Source organism: Medicago sativa, chromosome 3, assembly GCF_051527215.1.
Source record: "Medicago sativa cultivar Bolivia chromosome 3, Bolivia_mono, whole genome shotgun sequence".
Lineage (NCBI taxonomy): Eukaryota > Viridiplantae > Streptophyta > Magnoliopsida > Fabales > Fabaceae > Medicago > Medicago sativa.
In genome coordinates, this window is record NC_140751.1 from 58,679,069 (window position 1) to 58,700,456 (window position 21,388).

The 21,388-nt window shown below is 33.3% G+C and overlaps 3 protein-coding genes and 2 pseudogenes across 3 annotated transcripts; 2 read left to right on the forward strand and 3 right to left on the reverse strand.

The window, feature by feature from the left end:
• The first annotated feature begins 696 nt into the window (after positions 1–696).
• On the forward strand, positions 697–4,539 carry LOC146938613 (F-box protein SKIP23-like; annotated as a pseudogene).
• A 1,257-nt stretch (positions 4,540–5,796) lies between these two features.
• On the reverse strand, positions 5,797–7,970 carry LOC146938614 (cytochrome b561 and DOMON domain-containing protein At3g59070-like). Its single transcript, XM_085757857.1, has 2 exons — positions 7,347–7,970; positions 5,797–6,425 (listed from the first exon to the last, which is right to left on the reverse strand). The coding sequence occupies exons 1-2, from the start codon at positions 7,968–7,970 to the stop codon at positions 5,904–5,906; spliced, it is 1,146 nt and encodes a 381-aa protein (XP_085613983.1). The 3' UTR covers positions 5,797–5,903.
• Positions 7,971–13,988: 6,018 nt separating this feature from the next.
• LOC146938615 (F-box protein SKIP23-like) lies at positions 13,989–15,173 on the forward strand. The gene has a single exon (XM_085752536.1). The coding sequence runs from the start codon at positions 13,989–13,991 to the stop codon at positions 15,165–15,167; it is 1,179 nt and encodes a 392-aa protein (XP_085608662.1). The 3' UTR covers positions 15,168–15,173.
• Positions 15,174–17,696: 2,523 nt separating this feature from the next.
• Positions 17,697–18,294, reverse strand: LOC146938616 (F-box/kelch-repeat protein At3g23880-like; annotated as a pseudogene).
• Positions 18,295–19,854: 1,560 nt separating this feature from the next.
• On the reverse strand, positions 19,855–21,157 carry LOC146938617 (F-box/kelch-repeat protein At3g23880-like). The gene has a single exon (XM_085752535.1). The coding sequence runs from the start codon at positions 21,108–21,110 to the stop codon at positions 19,902–19,904; it is 1,209 nt and encodes a 402-aa protein (XP_085608661.1). The 5' UTR covers positions 21,111–21,157; the 3' UTR covers positions 19,855–19,901.
• Between the last annotated feature and the right edge of the window lie 231 nt (positions 21,158–21,388).

Genomic DNA, 21,388 nt, shown 5'->3' on the forward strand with positions numbered 1-21,388 from the left:
GGAAAAGTAACGAAGATGTAATGAGTGAAAACGAAGGAAATAATTCACGAAGTTGTTCAATTCCACTCCACAAGTTTTTTTCCTTCAATGAAATGTGTTTGTTTTTAAAAAAAATAATAATACTAAAAATAAAATAATTTACCAAAATAAATAAAAAATAGGCTTAAATATGAAAATAGTCCCTGCAAATATCTGACATTTTGGTTTTAGTCCCTGTAAAAATATTTTTTTGGTTTTAGTCCCTGTAAATATAAAAAAATTGGTTTTGGTCATTGGTATTTTGTTTTAGTCCTTGTAAAATTGATTCATATTGGATTTGGTCCTTGTAATATGTAGAATATTTGATTTTAGTCCCTCAATACAAGGACTAAAATAAATATTATAGGGACCAATTTCAATATGAATTGATTTTACAAGGATTAAAACAAAATACGAAGGACCAAAACCAATTATTCTATATTTGCAGGGACTAAATCCAAAAAAAATATTTTTACAGGCACTAAAACCAAAACACTAGATATTTGGAGGGACCATTTCCATATTTAAGCCTAAAAAATATTACTTAAATTAAAACAAACACTGTTGATATTTTCGGGATCATTCCATTTATTTATTCATAGTATTACTTTGCGAGCATCAGAAAGACAGAAACCCTTCTGTCCCCAAAACCCTAACAGGAAAGGAAAAACATCATTCATGGCAGCAGATTGGTCGCAACTTCCGTTTGAACTTCTGCGACTAATATCAGAAAAACTGAACAGCAGTGATTTCTACCTTCTTCGCTTTCGTTCCGTCTGTTCCACTTGGCGTTCTTCTTCAATTCCCCTTAACAACCATCAAAACCCTAGACCGTTAAAGCTTCCACATTTAGTCACTACAAAAACCAACACAAACATTGGTTCCGTCAGTAGCCACCTCATAAAACACAACATCCTTCTAATCAAACCACCACTATGCCATCAAACTCTCCACCACCGCCCTTGGTTGATTAGAATCGGCCCAGATTCTAATGGTAAAACCCAACTCTGGCACCCTTTCACATTTAACCAACTTTTATCATCATATTTTTCTAGCGTCATTGACTTCAACAAACTTTCTGTCCTCGATTTCGGACATGTGTCCTACATCCACCAGACTGTCTTAGGTCGAAATACCTATAGCTTCGTTGTTGCCACGTGTCAGGGGGAACAACCTCAGGTAATCGTCAGAAATGACTTCTTTGGGGAGCCTATTATCTTCCGGTGTGGGGACCATCATTGGACGAAGGTCCCCAACATGTCAACCTCCCAGTGAGGAAATAATTTTTGTGTTTTTAAAGGACAGCCTTGTGTGGTAGACAAAACCGGTCGAACTGTGATGATTGGACCGGATTTGAGCGTTGATTTGGTGGCCAAGTCTGTGTTTGGTGGGAAAAGTAAAGTCTTGGTGGAGAGTAGTGAGTTTGAGTTGTTGCTAGTGGATATCTATAAAAATGATTGTATGGATTGATGTGTTTAGCCTTGATGAGAAGGAGAAGAGGTGGGTGAAGTTGACAGATTTAGGAGATACGGTTTTGTTCTTGGCGTGTCAAGGTTCCTTTTCTTTTTCTTCTTCCGCTTCAGATTTGGGTTTCGCCAATGGGAATTGTGTGATCTTTAGTACAAGTTGTGACTTCCACGGTCTTAATGCTAAAGACTGTGGGATGAGTGTTTTTCATTTGGATCAAGGTCGAGTTTCGCCTTTGTCTGATTATCCCGAATATTTTAAGTTGTTATGGCCACCTCCAGCGTGGATCACTGAGCTGCATTCATAACAGAGTATGTTCTCTTGCATCAAAAGTTTTCTATCATGATAGTGCTTGATAGTACATTGTTGTTTTGTTCGATTGGATAAACTTTGCAACTAGTACTTATTGAATATAGAAACAAATATATTGCAATGATCTTATGTTTTTATTATGAGTTTTTCTAATTTATACCTTCTTGAATAAGTTGAAATCGGTATCTGGTCTTGAATTTGTTCATAAGCTTCTTCATTTATCTTTTTCATACATTTTTTGCTAGCTAATTTTTTTAGAATAGTTTCTCTTCTATGTAACTAAATACTTGACATGTTTTAAAAATTAAACTCAAACTAGGACATACTTATAACTTATAAGAGATTGACAAGTGCAGCATGAAATTTAATGGACGGACTATAGCCTTGGTCTTTGACATAATTCATTCATTAGAATTTATTAAGTTTTATCTTTTTTTTGTTGAAAGACGAAACTGCAAATAACCATTGAAACTCACACACACAAGTGTAGGGGTCGGGGTTCGAACCCCAGATGACGTCCGGGCTAGCAATTCTGGAATTTTTGCCAATTGAGATAAGACTTGTGGACATTAAAATTTATAAGTTGTTTATTAGCAAATTTGTTTTCGATTAGAGGCTCTGATTTTGAGGGAAGGTTGGAGTCAGTGTAGTTGATCCAAAGGTTTTAAGAGAAGGTAGAGATAGTTGTTGCTTAATAGGCCAACAGGAAAAATCATTGAACTAAACATCACATGCTTTTCAAATTAGTTTCATAAATTGTAGTGGAAAATGCACATTCTAGTTTCCTTACTTCTGGTTTCAAATTTCCTTGTTGTGTAGGTAAATATAGACAATTAGTCACGTTATTGAAAATGCAGAAAAAACAGTTAGCTTAGTTAAGAGAATGTGAGGTAGGTATCTCTTTTTAAAACTTATATTTCTACTTGTCATGTTTCCTTGCTTAGACTAAGGGACACAGTTAGATGTGACAATGTTGATGGGTTTGATTATCTTCTATTGATGGGTTAAGAGAATTCTAGCCTATAACAACAACTATTATAAGCCTAAAACAAACAGAAGCAAATTAGAATTCTAGCCTATAACAACAACTATTATAAGCAAATTCACTCTTCCTGCAAGCTGCAGCATTATTAGTTATGATAACAGGTTTAGAGAACTTCCCTTTATCAGGCCCCAACACCTCATCAGTGATGGTAACAGGCATGATGATTGGTGTTTCACAATGAACCTTCTCTGTCAAGACATCTTGCAAATTTGTCATAAAATCCAAAGCAATGTCAGCTGACCCAGCAGCAGCACTGAGGAAGAAATGCCTCCCAGTCTTGCTGTGCGGTTCAGAAAGAGCAGGACATGATGTAGGGACATGCAGAGTCCCTTTATCAATATCCATTATAATGTTGTTTGTGTTTAAGAATGCAGGTTCATAGGTATCATTAGCCATATTATCCAAAGCCTTAGGATTAGCATCTTGGTCCAAATAAACTCTCTTTAGAGACCTTTTCAACAATTTCTGCACTTTCCAACAAAGAAGCATAGGAAATGTGATCAGGCTCTTTGTCAGCTAACTTTGCCCCGGAAGGAAGTTCACTATCTACCGGTAGAATATCAAATGAATTGTGAAGAGATAATGTTGAAGGGTCACCCCTCTTTTGGATTGCTGCAATCTCAGGCACATCCACATTATCTCCATCCTTATTGAGTCCCTCCTGTTTCTTTCCAACGTATCAGCAGGGCCATTAACATTAGTAGAAATACATACTTCTTTGTGTTTAGAAAAAACTCCTTGTGACATAACAGGTTTAATGACAGGCTGTGTTCTTAGAAGTATCCCTAACCAGAACAGGCTGCTTGCCATTCAGTTTAGCCTGATTCCAGTTGTGATGATGAATATCTTGAGACAGATCAGAACGTATACCATTCAAATTGGGCAGATTCCTGTTGTGTTGAATAAATTCAGAGTGCTTACCATTCAAATTAGCCGATGTGGTTTCCTGTTGTGTTGAGGAGCAGTTTGTGCCTGATTATGAGGACTATTAAAACCCTCCTTCTGATGCAAAGAGCTCAATTTCAGACAACTGTGAATATCATGGCCCAACATCTTACAATGGGTGCAAAATGATGGCTGTTTTTCATATTGGACCATAACAGATAGCGCGTGTCCCTCCCTTTCCACAATGACAGCTTCAAAGAATTGTTCGGATAGGTCAACGTCAACCAAAAATCTAGCATAGAGGCCAAAGCGCCTATTCAAGGCTGCCTCATCAATTATCAATGGCGTGCCTAGTCCGGATGCAATTTCAAAGAGAGTCTTCGTGCGCCAATACTCCTGCGGTAGATGCATAAGCCTCACCCAAATCTGAGCATGTGTCTGAGTCTGTGCCTGAATAGAGAATTCACTTGTCCAGCAATAAAACCGCATCTATGACTTATCTATGACTTGATTTGTCCTCTTTGTTTCTTGTTTCGTGTGATTATGTTCTAATACTTCATCCTTTATTTGTATCTATTTAGATTGGAAGTTTTCTTTGTTTTATGTATATCATGTAGTTATTATTACTTAATCTGCAATTATCAGTATTAGAGATAGAAAATCAGTATTAGGATTAACCGATTAACAAAAACTTTTGTCTCTTTAAACAGGGGAGAGGAAAAGAAAAAGGACACGAGACACAACATTGGGTTCATGTCAAAACTTGGCAATATGCAAAGTTAATCTTTTATTATTATATCCTAACCATATGACGGTGAAAATGGCAAATGTTTTCTATATATTTCCCCAAAGACTTGGTATTTTGTTTCACTTCACAGTACTTCTCATGTTTGATATACTGAAAAGAGATATTGATTGATTTTGATTATGAATTGATTACCTTCCAAAAGAAAGATATATTGACTATGAATTGATTTGATTCGTTCGATTTTAGTGATGCACCATAGTGAAAGCACGAATTAGTAGCAAAACGTGCCTGAAATGCATTGTTAGAATCCTTAGATTCAACAAACAAAAAACTATGATTGTGCAGTACTCAAAACAGTTGCTACTGATGTTGGTTCTTGTACAAAAGTAACAACTCAACATATCTCTCCAAACCGTAATAAATTGTGTTGTTCTGTCGCCTTTCCCTTTCCATTTGGAGTCACCAAAGATTATTCCCTTGACAGACCCTTCTTCATGGATTGCTACAAAACAGTTTCAACACCAAACTCAACACCATATGAACCTTTCTTGTCAAATACTAACCAAAGGGTTCTAAATATCTAACTCAATAATAAGAATTTGACCACAACCTACTTAAAGGAACATAATCGTTAGCAAAGCATCTCATGTAAGAATTTGACCCACCATGAAACAACCTTGAAAATAAACGAGTTTTCATATTAAATAGGAAAGGATTCAGGAAAGGAAAACAAATAAAAGAAGCGAAGGTGGCACACTATTGGTTACATATTCATATTTGGTCACAGAATTACTTATGATACAAGTAATGGTCATATACTAAAAATATAAGTAACCCAAAAAAACAAAGATAGGGATTTTAAGATATATATTCAAATCTTGTCAAAAAAAAAGATATATAGTCAAATATGTTGTATAGTAATTACTTATGTGAACTTATTTAAAGAAATCTAATTTCTACCACAACCTACTTAAAGGAAGAAAAAAACACAAACTTCTACATTACTTATTTAAAGAAATCATCATTTGAGCTTGAGAAATGAGGATAAAAAATATAAGAGAAACAATGTGTTTGTGTGGACGTGGTTTGTCATTGTTTTGTTAAAATTTGTTTATGCCTCAGTTCAATTTTGGGATAAGATGGTGTGGATGAATGACACAAAAGGCAACCAAACCAATCACCAGAAATTAAACAATCATAAAATATCTGTAATGCATATGAAATTCTATGCATTATTATTTTTTTCAACATAAATTAATATGAACTTATAACAGTACACTAATATAAAATTATCTTATAGCCAATGATAGCCGTTGTTTTCTTCCAATAAACAAAATAACGTTAAAAATACAAAAGTAGAGATTGTTCAACATAATAAGCGAAGACAACCAAAAATATCTGTAATGCGACCCTTTAGCCTTATCTTCTCTATACTCCAAGTTCTTTACTCTTCTTGTTCCATAGCCACATAATCCAAGTAACAACTTCTAAACTCAAACCAATTAAAACCAAACATCCAATTACACAAGCATAGATAATTTTAAACATGATATTTTCCCCCAAGATGTCAAAGCCTTTGAAGACGTTCCATATAGCTAAGATAATGGTTGTGTAACCAACTAAGAAATGAAAGATGTTCCACCATATTCTATACTTGTGATCTTTCTTTGGCCTAAGAAGAATTGCAACACAAACTTGAACAAGTGCCAAAGTCATTAGAGTGATTCCAACGCATCTATGTGGTGTGTTGTGAATTCCTGGTTGGTTTCCCATATATAAACCTGTGGCAAAACCAGCAGTGCCGAATAATAATGCTATACATTGACATGCTCTATGCAATTGAAACCATGTTGATCCTGTTGGTCCTTCAAATCTCTTCAAGTGGCGAGCCATTATTACTCCAATTGGCATTAGTGTTCCCCAACTTATAACATTAAAAAATGCATGTACCTTTAGAGAGACGGAGTGTTAGTGATCCTACAAACTACTAAAATTCAAAGTTCCAAACAAATAATAATAATAAATAAATAAATATACAAAAATTGTTAGAGAGATCACATGTTTGAGAGATTAATACATGATCGAACTAACAAATATTATTTTATTTTCACTTCGTTTTTTACTTTTAAAATATAGATACTGCTATTATTTTGAGCCGTTTTTTTCTTGACAGTATGAGCAAATCTTTTTGGCATGAAAACAATATAATATTTCTTATAATTGATATAGACAAATAATAAATCTAGACATTTTGTTTAAAAAAAATAAAAAAAAATCCAGAGATGGTTTCCTAAAAGCATGAAATCGATATTTAAAACTCACATCCTCATCATGACAATATAATAAAAAACAAAAAACATAAGATAGCAAATATAATACTTGACCCAAAACAGATTCAAATATAAAATACAATAAAGAACTTATCCAAAACCGTTTCAAACTGATTTGTATGAAATTATATAATAAAAAAGAAATATAAGATATAAAATTCCCTCAAAAAAAAATATAAGATATAAAATATAGATACAAATATAAAATATAACAAATTGCTTATCCTTTGTAAAAAAAAAAAAAAAAAACAAACTGCCTATCCAAAACCATTAAAAAAAAACTCATCTAGGAAAAAACAATTTGACATACATTTTTTTTTTGACGTTGACATACATATACTCATTAACAATAACGTTTTGTCAAAAATTAAAAAAATCTCCTTAAAAAAAAAAATTAAAAAAATCTATAACTTCCCTTTTAAAAAAAAAACAAATCTACAACATCCAATTTAACACATTGGTTTGACAATTTATATGTAAATATGAAAGAGTGATTTTTTATTAAAAAATAAAAATAAAAAACAAATAGGAAATTACTTACGATTTTTAGTTTGATTTTTGACATCAATTTTCCACCAACACTCTGAGAGACAATATTTCCAGATTGAAAATCCAAAGTTCCAAAACTTTGAACATTTTCTCCCGTCAAAGCATGAGATCTCAATCTTCCATCACTAGAAATCATTCCTTCTTGCCATGCATGATTAACTAAACTGACATTTTTAGGAAGTTGCAAACTTGCAAATATCATCATGCTTCCATCTAGGTACATTCCCGAAATATCATAAACCGGAAGACTAATGTTACCCTCTTGTAACATAGTTTGGTAAGTTGTTATTGATGAAGTATAGACTTTGAAACTTCCATCAAAGTTTCGATGACCGATTAGAGCTTGTGATCCTATCATGCCATTTGAATTAGGGTTTATGGCCCAAGCAATCCAACTAGAATGCTTTACATTAATTTTCTTGAATGCAACATCGACAACGCTAGTTTTTGGGCTATAGTTCCAATAAAGAGAGGAATCTAAAACGGGTAGGTCACTACATCTTACATAGTTAAGATTATTTGGAAAAGTGTATGAGTTGCATGGTATTGAGGTTGTAAGGTTGATGAACGATGTGAAAAGGGTGAGAAGCAAAAGAAGTTTTGGAATCGAAGCCATGACTTAAGAAAATATTCGATAATGTTTTGAATGATGACTTAAGAAAATATTCAACAATGTTTTGAATGCAATGAATTCATGGATCCCATTGCCTACATTTATAGTGGTCACACGCTTTCAAAAGTTTGTTAGAAAGAGGTAACAAACCCAACAAAAAATAATAATAAACTTGTTTTAAAAAGTTAGTTTTATTATATCTTTTTTTGACTGAGGAAAGAGGTAACAAACCTAAAAAAAAAATGATAATAAATGGAAAAAGGTAACAAAGCTGTAGATGGCTCTTAAATAAATAAATTGTAGATGGCACTTAAATAAATAAATAAAAAGATAAATAAAAGCCGCATTACCATATATTATCAAAAATATAATAAAAAATTAAGGAAAACGTATTCAACGATTTCTTAAAATAAAATAGAGTATTCATAGATAGTGCATTTAAGATACTCAAATAGTAGTATTGTAGTTGAACATAGTCTTATCAAATATGAAATTACTCAACAATATTTGTCTTATACAAAAGAAATCTACTTTCTACCACAACCTACTTAAAGGAAAAAAAAAAAAAAAAAAACAGGCTTCTACATTACACTCAACACTATACATCTATGAGAAATCTACTTTCCTCATATCCCTTACAACTACTATTTACATTACATTCTATCAAATTAACATTGAAACTCAGATTACAACAAAGCATGAGATGATGGCAAAGCTTTATAATCAGTGCCATGGTTTCAAATTTCAGTTGCGATTACGCTGAGAACCTTCGCATTGCGGTAAAATGCAAAGAACAAGAATATCAGATTAAGCTTTTGTTCTATCAGATTAACATAGTAATTAAGCTTTTGTTCTAGTTGCTTATAATGGCAATGATTATAAAGATTTGCCACCATCTCAATTAAGGGTAAAATATTTCAATTCGAACACGGGTCATCACATTTCGCCCTCCTCAATTTGACCATTAGCCCAATAGCAAAATAAATTAGTAAAAGATCAGAAATTTTATGTGCTTACATGTTGCCAAACATAATTCGGATTTCTCAAAATAGGAAGAAATTTTGCATCGACACTTCTACTAGAGGGTTTGTCCAGTGTTCGATACTGACACACACAATTACTTTCAATTTTGTTATTTTCTTAAATCATTATCGTTGCTAATGTGTTAGTGTCGTTTTCAGTGTTCTTGTTTGTGTCAACACTTCATAGAAGAAATTACAACAACCGCAACTACTCGTGAAAGCGCTCTGAGGAAATGTGTGGTCCAACTCTCGCAAGGCATTGTATGGCTAATTTAATGAATGGCTAATTCATCTTATTGCTTGCATTGTGCTTTGATTTAACGTTTGTGCTTTGATTTAACGTGTGTTCCTCTTATGAAAGCTACATATTTTTAGATAATATTATTTATAGATAATACATCTTGGTAAGTCAATTAAAAAATATGATAATATATTAGGTGTTTTTTATTATGTTTAACATTTTTTATAACGTATAAACACTTAATAGAATATAAATTTTAGCTAAGAAAAATTAATTTATATTATAAATTAAAATGTCCTTTTAAAATAAATTTATATTAATTGATATAGATTTAATTATGATTTTTTTCACAGAATAAATTTTATTATGAATTGAAAATAAATTTATTAGTATGAACTAAGAATACCCTTTATGTCATTTTACATTTATCAGCTAATTGAACAGCTAGTTTTACCAAACACTTTAGTTAGCTTATCAGCTATCAGTCATCAGTCATCAGCTATAAGCTATCAGCTAACTTATCAGCTAGCTTATCAGCTATCCGCTATTTTTATCAAACAGAGCCTAAGATTGGTTAGATCTAGTGCCAAAGAAGATAGAAGAAGGGATCCCTGACAAATTTGTGCTAAGGATGAAAAGAAAAGAAAACCCATCTTCATGTCGAAAAGGAGCAGAACAAACGCGCATTAGAATCAGATGCAGTCATGCAGATATACAGAAAGGCATAGATTAAGCTATTGAAAAGATGAAATCTGATGTAGGTATGAGAGAAGAGAGGAGATTGAGAGTAACAGATTAGGGTTGTGAGATGTGAGAGCGGCTACTAGTGTTTTAGAGAGAGAAAGAGTTGATGAGAATGGGGGAAAATGGGTTTCATATCAACCTAATATGATGTCTGCCAAACACTAAAGGAAAAAAATATATATACTATGTACTCGGACGGATATGGGTTCCGCTGGTTTAATTTCAACCACCCGTAACCGTTCGAACTAATCCTTGCATACCTGTTTTTTACGATCCGAGTAAACCGCCAGACCCTAACAAACCCACCCGCTTGTCCACGGGCCTTTTGGGTCGGCCGGTTTGGGCCGGTTAAGAAAATCTTGTCGAGCCCTATGTTTGGGTGTGAGTGATTATGTGAAAAATTGATTTTTGAAAGTGATTATTAGATTAGATGAAAACTATATTAATTGGTGATTAAAATGAGTGGAATTAAGTTGATTAAGGTGAGTTTGATGTGTAATTAATTAGACATGATTAATTGGATGATTTGGGTCGAGTTTGACGTGTTTGAGATCGAAAAATGGAGTTGAAAAGTGATTTTCGTGTTGAAAAAGCAACACAAAACTACACAGGCCCTGCCTGGGGGAAACACACGACCGTGCGCCCCCGAGCACGAACCAAAAGTGGAGAGAATGGTGTTAGAAGATGATATAAAAAATAATCAATATGGAATGATTATGATAAAACTTTATTTCTTATTTGATCTAAAGGTCAAAATATAACTTGACCATAGTGGAGAAGTTTATCACTTTTCCATACTAAATGTCACCATACAAATTAGTCATTTCTTCATTATTAAAAAGAGTGGTGAGGTGGTTTGTCACGTATGATTATAAGTAACAATGTTAATTATAAATCTAGTTGAAAAAATAATGTTAATTATAAATAATTTTGTCATTAAAAAAACCAAGAAAAAAACAATCTTCATCTTCTTCATAGGTTCATTATCTTCATCTTCTTTATAGGTTCATTATCTTCTGTCTTCATCATCATCTTTTTCATTAAACCCATAAAATTCAAATTAAAACCTAGAATGCACCAACATTATACGAAAATGGAGAAAAAGAATAATTTCTAAATTTAGGATGCTTAATCGAGAGCACTCGTTAACAAAATATTATTATGAATATTGAAAGATTATTTTAGTATCAAGAACTATTTTCATTAACAAAATGCATAATCAAAAACTATTTTGAAATTCTGATACATTGAACAACAACTATGGTGATTATTTGTTACACATCCAGGACTAAAATGACTATCATGCACTTCGTTTGTTAACTTTTTCACTAAAAAAAAAAAGTAAGGAGTGAGGGACTGATGGATGAGACATTGAGAATTTGGCATCAGTGGCGGATCTTGACTTATTTCTTTGGGGGCGCCGAACTATTATGGAATATATATTAAAATGGTTCAAGAAAAAGAGAAAATTGATAGGTCTTCTGGTGGTTTAATTTTCGGTGGTTTAATTTTCTAGAAAAGAACATGGGTGGTGGGGGTTCGAATCCCCATGGGATTTTATTTTTGGAGATAAAATGTTAAAAGTACATACAAAAAGATACACTTAGGAGGGGTCGAACACGCAACCCTTTGGCAAATAATTGCACCCCCTAACCGCCGCAACAAGTAGGAATTTGTTCGCCGCAACAAGTAGGAATTTGTTGTTGGAGTATGCATAATACCATATATATTGGAAACCTGGGGGATGCCATGGCTCCGATAGGTCCCCAAGTAGATCCGCCACTGTTTGGCATGCAGGCATTGAAAAGTTATCTCAAACTTGACCTGACCAGCCCGAGAAAGAGAGAGAGAGTATATTTAAGTCCTTCTTTTACAACTCAATTGGATTGCGTAAACTGTAAAGTGTATTTACACTTACATCCAATGAAATTCCACCATTTTTCCTTTTCCATGTCATTATTTGATTTAAAGATAGAACCCCTCTCTTTTTTGCATGCTTTATTAACGGAGTCCCACCAAAACTAGAGAACAAAAATGAATCAGATGCACCCTTCAACTACTTCATTGATAGCGGATAGCTAGCTAATGACCGATAGTTGATAAGTTAATTGAAGTGTTTGGTAAAATTAACGGTTGAACAAGTTGATAAATGTAAAATGACATAAAAAAGTATTCTTAATTCATAATAAAAAATATATCAATTTATATACAAGTATTTAGAATTTTGTAATTTAAATTAATTTTTTTAAGTTATTTAAACCTATTAATCTAATATACCTTTTATATTATATATTAAATTCTACATTTGTTTTCATTTAAGTGTTTTTACTTTATAAAACAATTAAATACATTATTAGCAAGGTACGAGTTAAATAGACGTAAAAAAATAATTATAGGTATATTTAGTTCAAAACCAAGATGGTATGTTTTCATTAAATAACGGAGCAAATATCAAGCTTATATTCTACACATATATAAAAATATAAAAATGAAGTAGAAGGCAAGCAACAGTAGACGAAGTGAAAGCAGACCAACTAAAATTCCTTAAATTCCTTAAAAAAAAAAACTAAAATTCCTTAAATAAAAAAATAAAAACACATACACCAAAATTAAGTATGCTTAATGCATTGTTTAATAACCAAAATTAGTAACTTTTTACGTTAAAAATTACTCCCTCCGGTCACTTTTTTAAGCAAAAAAAACTGTTTACGCGGTGTTTAAGGAATTCAGTTAAGTGTACTTAATTTTCTTGATTTGATGAAAAACATGAGTGAAGTTTACTACATTACCCTTTTGAAATTTAACTGAAAAAAAATGGATCAGTTTTATGCTAGAATAAATTGGGAGAGAGGAGTACTATTGATGTGGTACACTGAACGAGATTACTAGAAACTCTAAAATTTCAGCTGAAAGCAATAAAACTTTCTCCACGCGGTGTTTAAAGAAAAAGAAAAAAAACTCACGTGGCCAATAAGAAGAAGGAAGGTTTTTCTTGTTATCTTTTGTAGAAAGAAGATGGAAGGTTTTTTTTTTTTTTTTTTTTTATCCCTATTGGTTTGATGAGAAAGAAAACCGAGGGATAACTACACCTTGGAACTAACACTTGCTAGTGTTTGTAAATAAAAGTGGAGTAAATGCCTAAAAAAAGTAAAGTTGTAAAGTGGAATAGCATAAGGTATATTAGGAATAGTAGTACTCCCTCCGTTTCAAAATACATGTCCAAGTCAACCACTTCACATATGCCAATGCACAATTTTGACCGTTAATATCTTTAATTACCTAAAGTAAAAAATTATGAAAATTTAATATTTTGAAAATATTTGTCGAGACAAATCAAACAACATCTTACATGCTAATATTTGTACTTATACATTAGTAAAAAAGTATGGTCAAAGTAAGTCAAATGAATAGTGCACATTGCAAAAATTGGACATGTATTTTGAAACGGAGGGAGTATTAAATAGATTAAAAGTGGTTAACTTTTGCTTATATTAGTGACCATGATTTGAAGTGTTTTTTTGCTTATAAATGTGACCGGAAGGAGTATGTAGCAATGACTTTTATATTTATTTAACTTATACTATCTTCAAAACAAAATTTCTTTTTACAGTTTCATAAAAGATTTTTAAAACACTTATTAGAAAAGAAAAAGAAAAAGTACTAATAATAACCATGGATTGGGTTGTACTTTGTGTATAAGTTAGATAAATTAAATTGAACCGAGAGTCTAGTAAGTCAAAAAGATAGAGACCTGTTGGGTTGGGTTGACGTAGTTGCCGTAAATGTTTCATGTTTTGATTCTGCTCAGTTTGAGTGGGAGGAGAGAGTATTTGATTGGTCGAGAGACATTGAGAGTCTAGCTAGCATGCATGCCTGTTACGTGGCATAGAGACAGTGTACACTGTAAAGTGTATTTACACTTACATCCAATGGAATTCCACCATTTTTTTCTTCTTCCATGTCATTGTTTGATTTAAAGACAGAACCCCTCTCTCTTCTTTGCATGCTTTACTAATGGAGTCACACCAAAACCAGAGGATGAAAATGAATCAGAAGCACCCTATAGCTACTCCATTGATGGCACCTGACTGGACTAAACTCCCAAAGGATATCTTACAACTCATTTCCGAAAAGCTCGACAGTGAATTATACCAACTCCGTTTTCGTTCCGTTTGTTCATCATGGCACTCTTCCATTCCCAAAAAACCTCTCCTAAATCTACCTTCCAAATTCCCATTTCCTTCCAACAACACTTCCAACGATAACACCTTCCCTCTCACCAAACGATCTATCTTACTAATCACACCTCCCAAAAACCAACACAACCAAGCCCAACACCCCCCTTGGTTAATCAAAATCGGACCAGACTCACGTGACAAAACTCGTCTCTGGTACCCTCTCTCACTTGATTACCAACTCTATCTTCATCTCCCTCAACTCATTGATTTCAAAGAATATCACATCATTCATCTCGGCGATGAGTTCGTCATTGGTAATTTCCCTTCCAACTACCTTTCTGTCAACTTCATGAAGAAGGTTCTTGTTTACCGCACTTTACATAGTCATGCAATTCTCACTATTAATGTTTCCGGAAAACTCGCCATTTTCCGATCCGGGGATGAGCACTGGACGACGATAATGCCTGAGGAGTTGTCGTCGCCTTACAACGACGTCTGTCTTTTCAAAGGACGGCCTATTGCGGTTGATAGTACCGGTCGGACAGTTTCTGTTGGACCGGATTTAGGTTTGGATTTGGTTGCAGAATCTGTGGGTGTGTATGGGGGAGATAAGAAATTATTAGTGGAGAGTAATGGAGAGTTGTTGCTAGTTCATAAGTATGTGAATTGTGTTGGAAATTTTATTTTTAATGTTTTTCCCTTTTATGAGATTGGAGATGTGAAATTTCAAGTGTTTAAGCTTGATGAGAAAGAGAAGAAGTGGGTTGAGGTGAGAAATTTGGAGGATAGGGTTTTGTTTTGGGGTGAAGATGGTGCTTTTTCTGCTTCCGCTTCGGAGTTGGGTGTGGGAAATGGGAATTGTGTGATATTTAGGGATGATCCTTGTCCTTATTCTAATAACAGGCTTGCGAATTCTGTTTATTGCTTGCAGACAGATAAGATTTCGCCTTTGTCTGATTTTCCTAGTTATTCCAAGTTGTTCTGGCCACCTCCGGAATGGGTCGTGTTGCATTGATTGATGATAACAACAGAAGGTTTGTAATTTGAAACTGCTGAACTGTGCTGGAAATAATCAACTTTGTATCTGTTGCTAGATTGAATAAGTTTTTCAACATGAACTTTTTGAAATGTTCTTACAATGTCTCTTGGTCTTTTAATTGATTACTTTTTGTATATATTGAAATTGTCTTACACCTAACTTGTTCGTAACCATCTTTAAATTATGAGTTTTTTCATTAGGAACCAAATGCTTAACCCACTTAGAGTATTCCCACATTCATCTATCTCACATGTATTGCTTTTGTTACGACTATGAGCTTTTCCTTCTCCCTGATATTTAACCATTGTAAATGTTTTTGCATTACTTGTTATTATAGGTTATATATATTGTAACCCTAAGTATTCCCACAAATAACATATTTTTCTTGATTATTTCTTAATTTCTTAATATTGCATTTGAATTTAATTTAATTGTAGGTTGTGAACGAGCCCTTTGGTGCAACTTTTGGCAATATTGAAGATGATTGTGCCCATAGACATTGGTGAATGCTTCTTTTATTGTTTTCTTGGAACAATATTAACTAAGTAAAGATATCGTGTCTATCGTTCTTGTTAGTCTATCTGGTACTATCACCGTAACCTAATTCCTATAAAGGAAGTTATCTTGCAATTCGTACTTGAAGCTGCTGTAATGTTTCAACTTTGTCAGTGTGTCCTAATCATGACATTTTAAGTTTTCAAAGCGGGTTTTTGTAGCTCGGAATTGGTTTTTGTAGTTTAGGTCCAGTTTTTTTTATTTTTAAAGTATTTAGGAAAATAGCAGTTTATGAAGCTGGTTTATAAAATCAGTTCAAAACTGGGAGTTAAGATAGAAACAACTTAAACTCTTGAACAATCATTAGAATTTACTTAACTCTTGATTGAACTTTTGATTATTAGAGCTCTTTCCTTGAAACCGAAGAGTTACGATAGGAAAAAAAAAAACTTAAAAAGTATTAGACTCTAACTTCCGGGTCCAGCAAACACGAGATAGACAACATAATGTAGCAGTTTACATTACACGGATGAAGTTTGTCTTTTAAAATGAAAAAACAAAACCCCGTAAACTACTTTTATAGCAATTGTTTTGTTAAATTTCCTCCGCCTAGCTCTTTATGACTACTGGATTTTTAGATTCAATTGCTGAAAAATGTGACATTAACATTTGTTGAGATTCCACATCAACTAGAGATGTGTCTAAAGTAGTGATGAAACATATGTCCTTGAGCATATGAAAACATGTGCTGATTGTATACCATTATAGGATCTTCTGTTTCAGTTTATAACCAATTAATGATTTATGTAAGAGATAATTGCAGTTGATCTCAAAAAAACAGAATGTGGTAAAAAAAATCCTGACACAAAAAATAATAATTATAGCGAGTAATATGAAGCAAAGAGGAGAACATTGATGCTTAATTTTGTTCTTGTTTAAGAACATAGGAAGTACGCAAATTATATTGCAATTGATTAAATTTCATTAAACAAAAATTAGAAGCTCACAAATTGAAGTCAGTGGTTTATACTGTACTAATGTAATTATATATCCCCACAAACATTAAATGTATATATCAATGAAACAACAGTCCAATCAACCATTATTAACATTCTTATCACCATTTACTACATGATGCTCTCACTTTGCATGCATGTAAAATGTAATGTACATAGAGGCAGCCAATTAGTATCATATAGATTCATGAAATGAAACTGAGCCTTACCCTTTCTACTATGTTAACTGGCTAAGCTTGCTTGATATGAACATAAAGTTCCATAGAAGCATGCCTTGTGTGAGAAAAAAAGGAGAGGAAGAAAAAGCCTAACTTGCTCACATTAACACCATGATATCTATCAATTTTTTCCTAACCATTCACTAACAATAACATGCATGATACACTTTGATTTTTCAAGCTCATAATGAATAGGAAAAGGTTTGAAGCAAACATTATGATATTTGTACAACAGCTAACAAGACACTTTAACAGATATAATTATGTCTTGGTTTAATAGAGAAAATTTAATTCTAATTTTAGAAAGTCAAATCACAATCCATCCAAAACTACCCACCCATAGTTGTGAACTATATAAATGATAATGTATGAATGGAGAATCAATGAATCTAACATAGCAACTTCTCAAGCTACATATTCAATAGATAATTAATTAACAATGATAAATAAAGTCACTACTAATTAGAATAAGTATAAAATAAATAAATAAATGGATATGAGTGCATTATCAGCCACCTAGCTAACACCACATTGACATCATCATATTAAAAACAAGGTGATATCAAACTCTCAACACAAACTTCAGAGATAATTAAAAAAATCATTTTTGAAATCATAAACGACCAAATTTATGCTCATCAATGACATAAAATCCATTAGCACTTGACCATTCTCCCAAATCTATAATGACTTGGCGTATAAACAATCAAAAGGACCTCTCATGTCAGGAACATGAAATAATTTAGTCCATGACTCTTCATTTCCATATTCCCTCATCAGCCAAACACTATAAAACCCGGGACTACATGCAATGATATCATTCTCCAAACAATCCCTCGAGACACAAACAATCCCTCGAGACACCCAAGTTCACCGCTTGCACATATTCCCCTCCATAATTAGGCTGCAAAAGTCTTCTATACAACTCAGTCACCAAATCAAAAGAAATAACACTATGATTTTTATCATCCTTATACGCAATCCAATTAAGTGCACCACTCACAAATATGAGCGATTCACAAACACGTGGAAGAGGTAACTCACCATGAACCATTCTCCAAGAATTAGTACCCAAAGTATGAACCATTCCTTGAGTTTTGAAAACCTCACCATAATATGAAAAAAAGCAACCACCTTGTAAACATCTGTTACATGGTCATAGCCAAAGCCATATTTAATAAAACCACTTTCCCGTTGAAGTTTAAAAGAAGGCAATATTTTGAATTTTCTAACAGAAGGGTTCCACAACAGGACATCACTTTGTTTAACAATATGGACGTGTATCTTAGTCAAACAAAGGATTCCATTGCAAGAGCCAACAATATCATGGTATAGTGGGTCAAGAGGATAGTGTAAGTTGTTGCATGAGGACATCTTAATGAATGGCTAATTCATCTTATTGCTTGCATTGTGCTTTGATTTAACGTTTGTTGCTCATAAATTAGAGTTTGTTGTTATGTAAATTTTGTGCTTTGTTACTTTTTGTAGGTTAAATTGTTGCATGAGGTTAATCTTCATTGCAATCATAATTCTTATGTGAAGCTTATTCGGGGTCCCTCTGTAATTGCAAAGGCTAAAACTTTGGCATATTTCTGCACTGTTGAAAATGATGACATACAATCCATGATATTTACTCTCTTGAAAATGACATAGAATCCTTGATAGATTAATGTTTTTTACTTTTCTTTGATGAAAATGTCAACGAGTTGTCTAGTGCGTGATCTTTTATAGGGAAATGTTCACCGTAGAGTTGGTGGTTATGTTAGTCTATGGGATCGAACTTTGGGCTTCCTTAAAACTCTTTCAATGTCCCTTAACGCACTAACTACGCTACCTATTCTAAACAAGGCTAGAGAAAGTTGCTTTTCCACCAATCCTTTGCTCTCAATAATCGAGAGTTGCTTGTTGACGGAAGAACTTTCCTCTGTTAGGGAGTGAGAAGTGGCGTCGATATTCCCATTCCACCGGTAGAACATACCTTAATATAGAGGAGTGTATTTCTTGATGATGATGTGCGATTAACTATTTAAGGATGACACCAAAGCTTACCTTCATATTAGACATTGTTCTTGACAGGATTGGCTTTGTTGCCTTTCTTAGTTGTGTTTCCACTTCATGTCAGATTGTATTCTTAAAAGTTTTGAACAGATTCCTAACGTTGAACGATGCATGAGCCAATTTGTATCATATAGATCCATGAAATACAGCCAATCAGAACAACCATTGAATGAGAGTCTGTTTTTCCCTAGAACTGTATCTATATCATATGACATTTGATTTTTTTCATTGTCATGTTCATTGGAAGCAAGCAATTGTACCACCAAGGTAATAAGTGGCTATTTTTTTTTTTTCTCTCTCAATTTGTTAAAATATTAAAGCTTACCACCAATATTAGGCTTTCATTTTAAGGGCTGGAATCAAAGCTAGGCTTCTCAATAATAGTAGAAGCTCACTTCAAACCATTGACAATTTATTGTTAACCAACAGGAAACAAAACAAAATGAATAAGATGAAATGGAAAGGAAAGAAAAAAGGATCATACACAAATTACTTCTGCCTTGTGTGAGATAAAAGCCTAACCTGCTCACATTAACACCAAGTGGTCCTTTTGAGACTAGGTTTACACACTAATTCTGAACACCTTTATATATATCATAGTTTTCCTAACCATTCACTAAGAATCACATGCATGATACACTTTGACTTTTCAAGCTCAGAATAAATGGGACAAGATTTGAAGCAAACATTATGAAATTTTTACAACAGCTAGCAGACACTTCAAAAACATTAATGCATCAGAGAGTCAACGAATCTAACATTGCAATTTCTCAAGCTACATATTAAATAGTAATTAACAATGATAAATAAAGTCAATAGTAATTAGAACAAGTATAAACTAGATAACATAAATGGAAATCAACATATAAGTTGCAATTGAGTTTAAATTTCAAGCCAGGTACCACCACATTGACATCCTTATATCAGAAACAAGGTGATATCAAACTCTCAACACAAACTTCGAAGGTAATCGGACTTTTGATGTCTTTAATCAAGGTTTTCTTAAGAGTACCATTTTTGAAATCATAAACGGCCAAATTTATTCTCAGCCCTAATGGCGTATAATCTATTAGCACTTGGTCATCCTCATAAATCCATAGTGGCTTGGCATATGGAGAATAGAAAGAACCATCCATATCGGGAACACGAAACAATTTAGTCCAAGACTCTTCATTTCCATATTCCTTCATCAACCAAATATTAATTAACTCCAAACTGTGCGCAACGAGACACAAACAATCCCTCAAAACACCCAATATTGCATAACGCACATTTCCCCCTCCATAATTAGGGGGGAATATTCTTCTATACAACTCACTAACCAAATCAAAAGAAACAACACTATGATTATCATTATCCTCATATGCAATCCAATTAAGTGCACCACTCACGAATATGAGCGATTTACAATCAAAAGGATGTGGAGGAGGTAAGTCCCCATGAATCATTCTCCAAGAATTAGTAGCCAAAGTATAAACCATTCCTTGGGTTTTGGATACCTCCTTACCACAATCATAGGAAAAAACAGCAACCACCTTGTAAACATCAGTTACATGATCATAGCCAAATCCATATTTAACAAGAAAGCATTCTTGTTGAAATTTAAAAGAAGGCAATATTTTGAATTTTGAAATGGAAGGGTTAAACAAAAGGACATTGCTTTGTATAAAAATATTAAAGTCTCTAGTAGTCAAACAAAGGATTCCGTTGCAAGAGCCAACAATTTTATTGTATAGTGGGTCAAAAGGACAGAGTAGTTGGGTGCTTTTAACTGTTGCAGAGTTAAAAATGGAGCGATGTGGGTGAACAATTGAGTGAAGTCGGTAAAAGATTATCGTTGACGTGTGGGTGGTTAAGACGAGGTTGTGGCTGGTGGTTGATAAACGAAGGTGTTTCTTTGCAAAATTGGGATCAGAAATTAGGGTATTGAAGGACTTACTTAAACATCGAAGTTGTAAGAGGAGCTTGATGGGGAGCCTACATAGAATCTCTGCCACCAATTCGAGTGGGATATCAGGCAGCGAAGAACGGTCAGAAGAGATGAAGAGTGAACATAAGAGTGATTTTAGGGTTCCAATCAATTTGGTAATCAGCTGCTGCCTCTTGGTGGCGGTGGTGGTTCTTTCCTTCATCTGACAAGAAACGGTGTCGCTTAGGTCACCGTTGCCCTCCCTATATAGTGAAATAGAACCCAATGATAGAGAATGAATGGAAAAGAAACGAAGATGTAATGAGTGAAAACGAAGGAAATAATTCACGAAGTTGTTCAATTCCACTCCACTAAGTTTTTTTCCTTCAATAAAATGTGTTTGTTTTTTTAAAAAATAATACTAAAAATAAAATAAAATAGTGATGTATTTACCAAAATAAATAAAAAATATTACTTAAATTAAAACAAACGCTATTGATA

What these genes read in the sequence shown, in the direction of transcription:
- LOC146938614 (XM_085757857.1), bottom strand. Translation starts at nt 7,970, where the DNA reads ATGGCTTCGATTCCAAAACTTCTTTTGCTTCTCACCCTTTTCACATCG. An exon ending in CAAAAATCAAACTAAAAATC is followed by an intron (nt 6,426 to 7,346) that starts GTAAGTAATTTC and finishes GTCTCTCTAAAG; the next exon opens with GTACATGCATTTTTTAATGT.
- LOC146938615 (XM_085752536.1), top strand. Translation starts at nt 13,989, where the DNA reads ATGGAGTCACACCAAAACCAGAGGATGAAAATGAATCAGAAGCACCCT.
- LOC146938617 (XM_085752535.1), bottom strand. Translation starts at nt 21,110, where the DNA reads ATGAAGGAAAGAACCACCACCGCCACCAAGAGGCAGCAGCTGATTACC.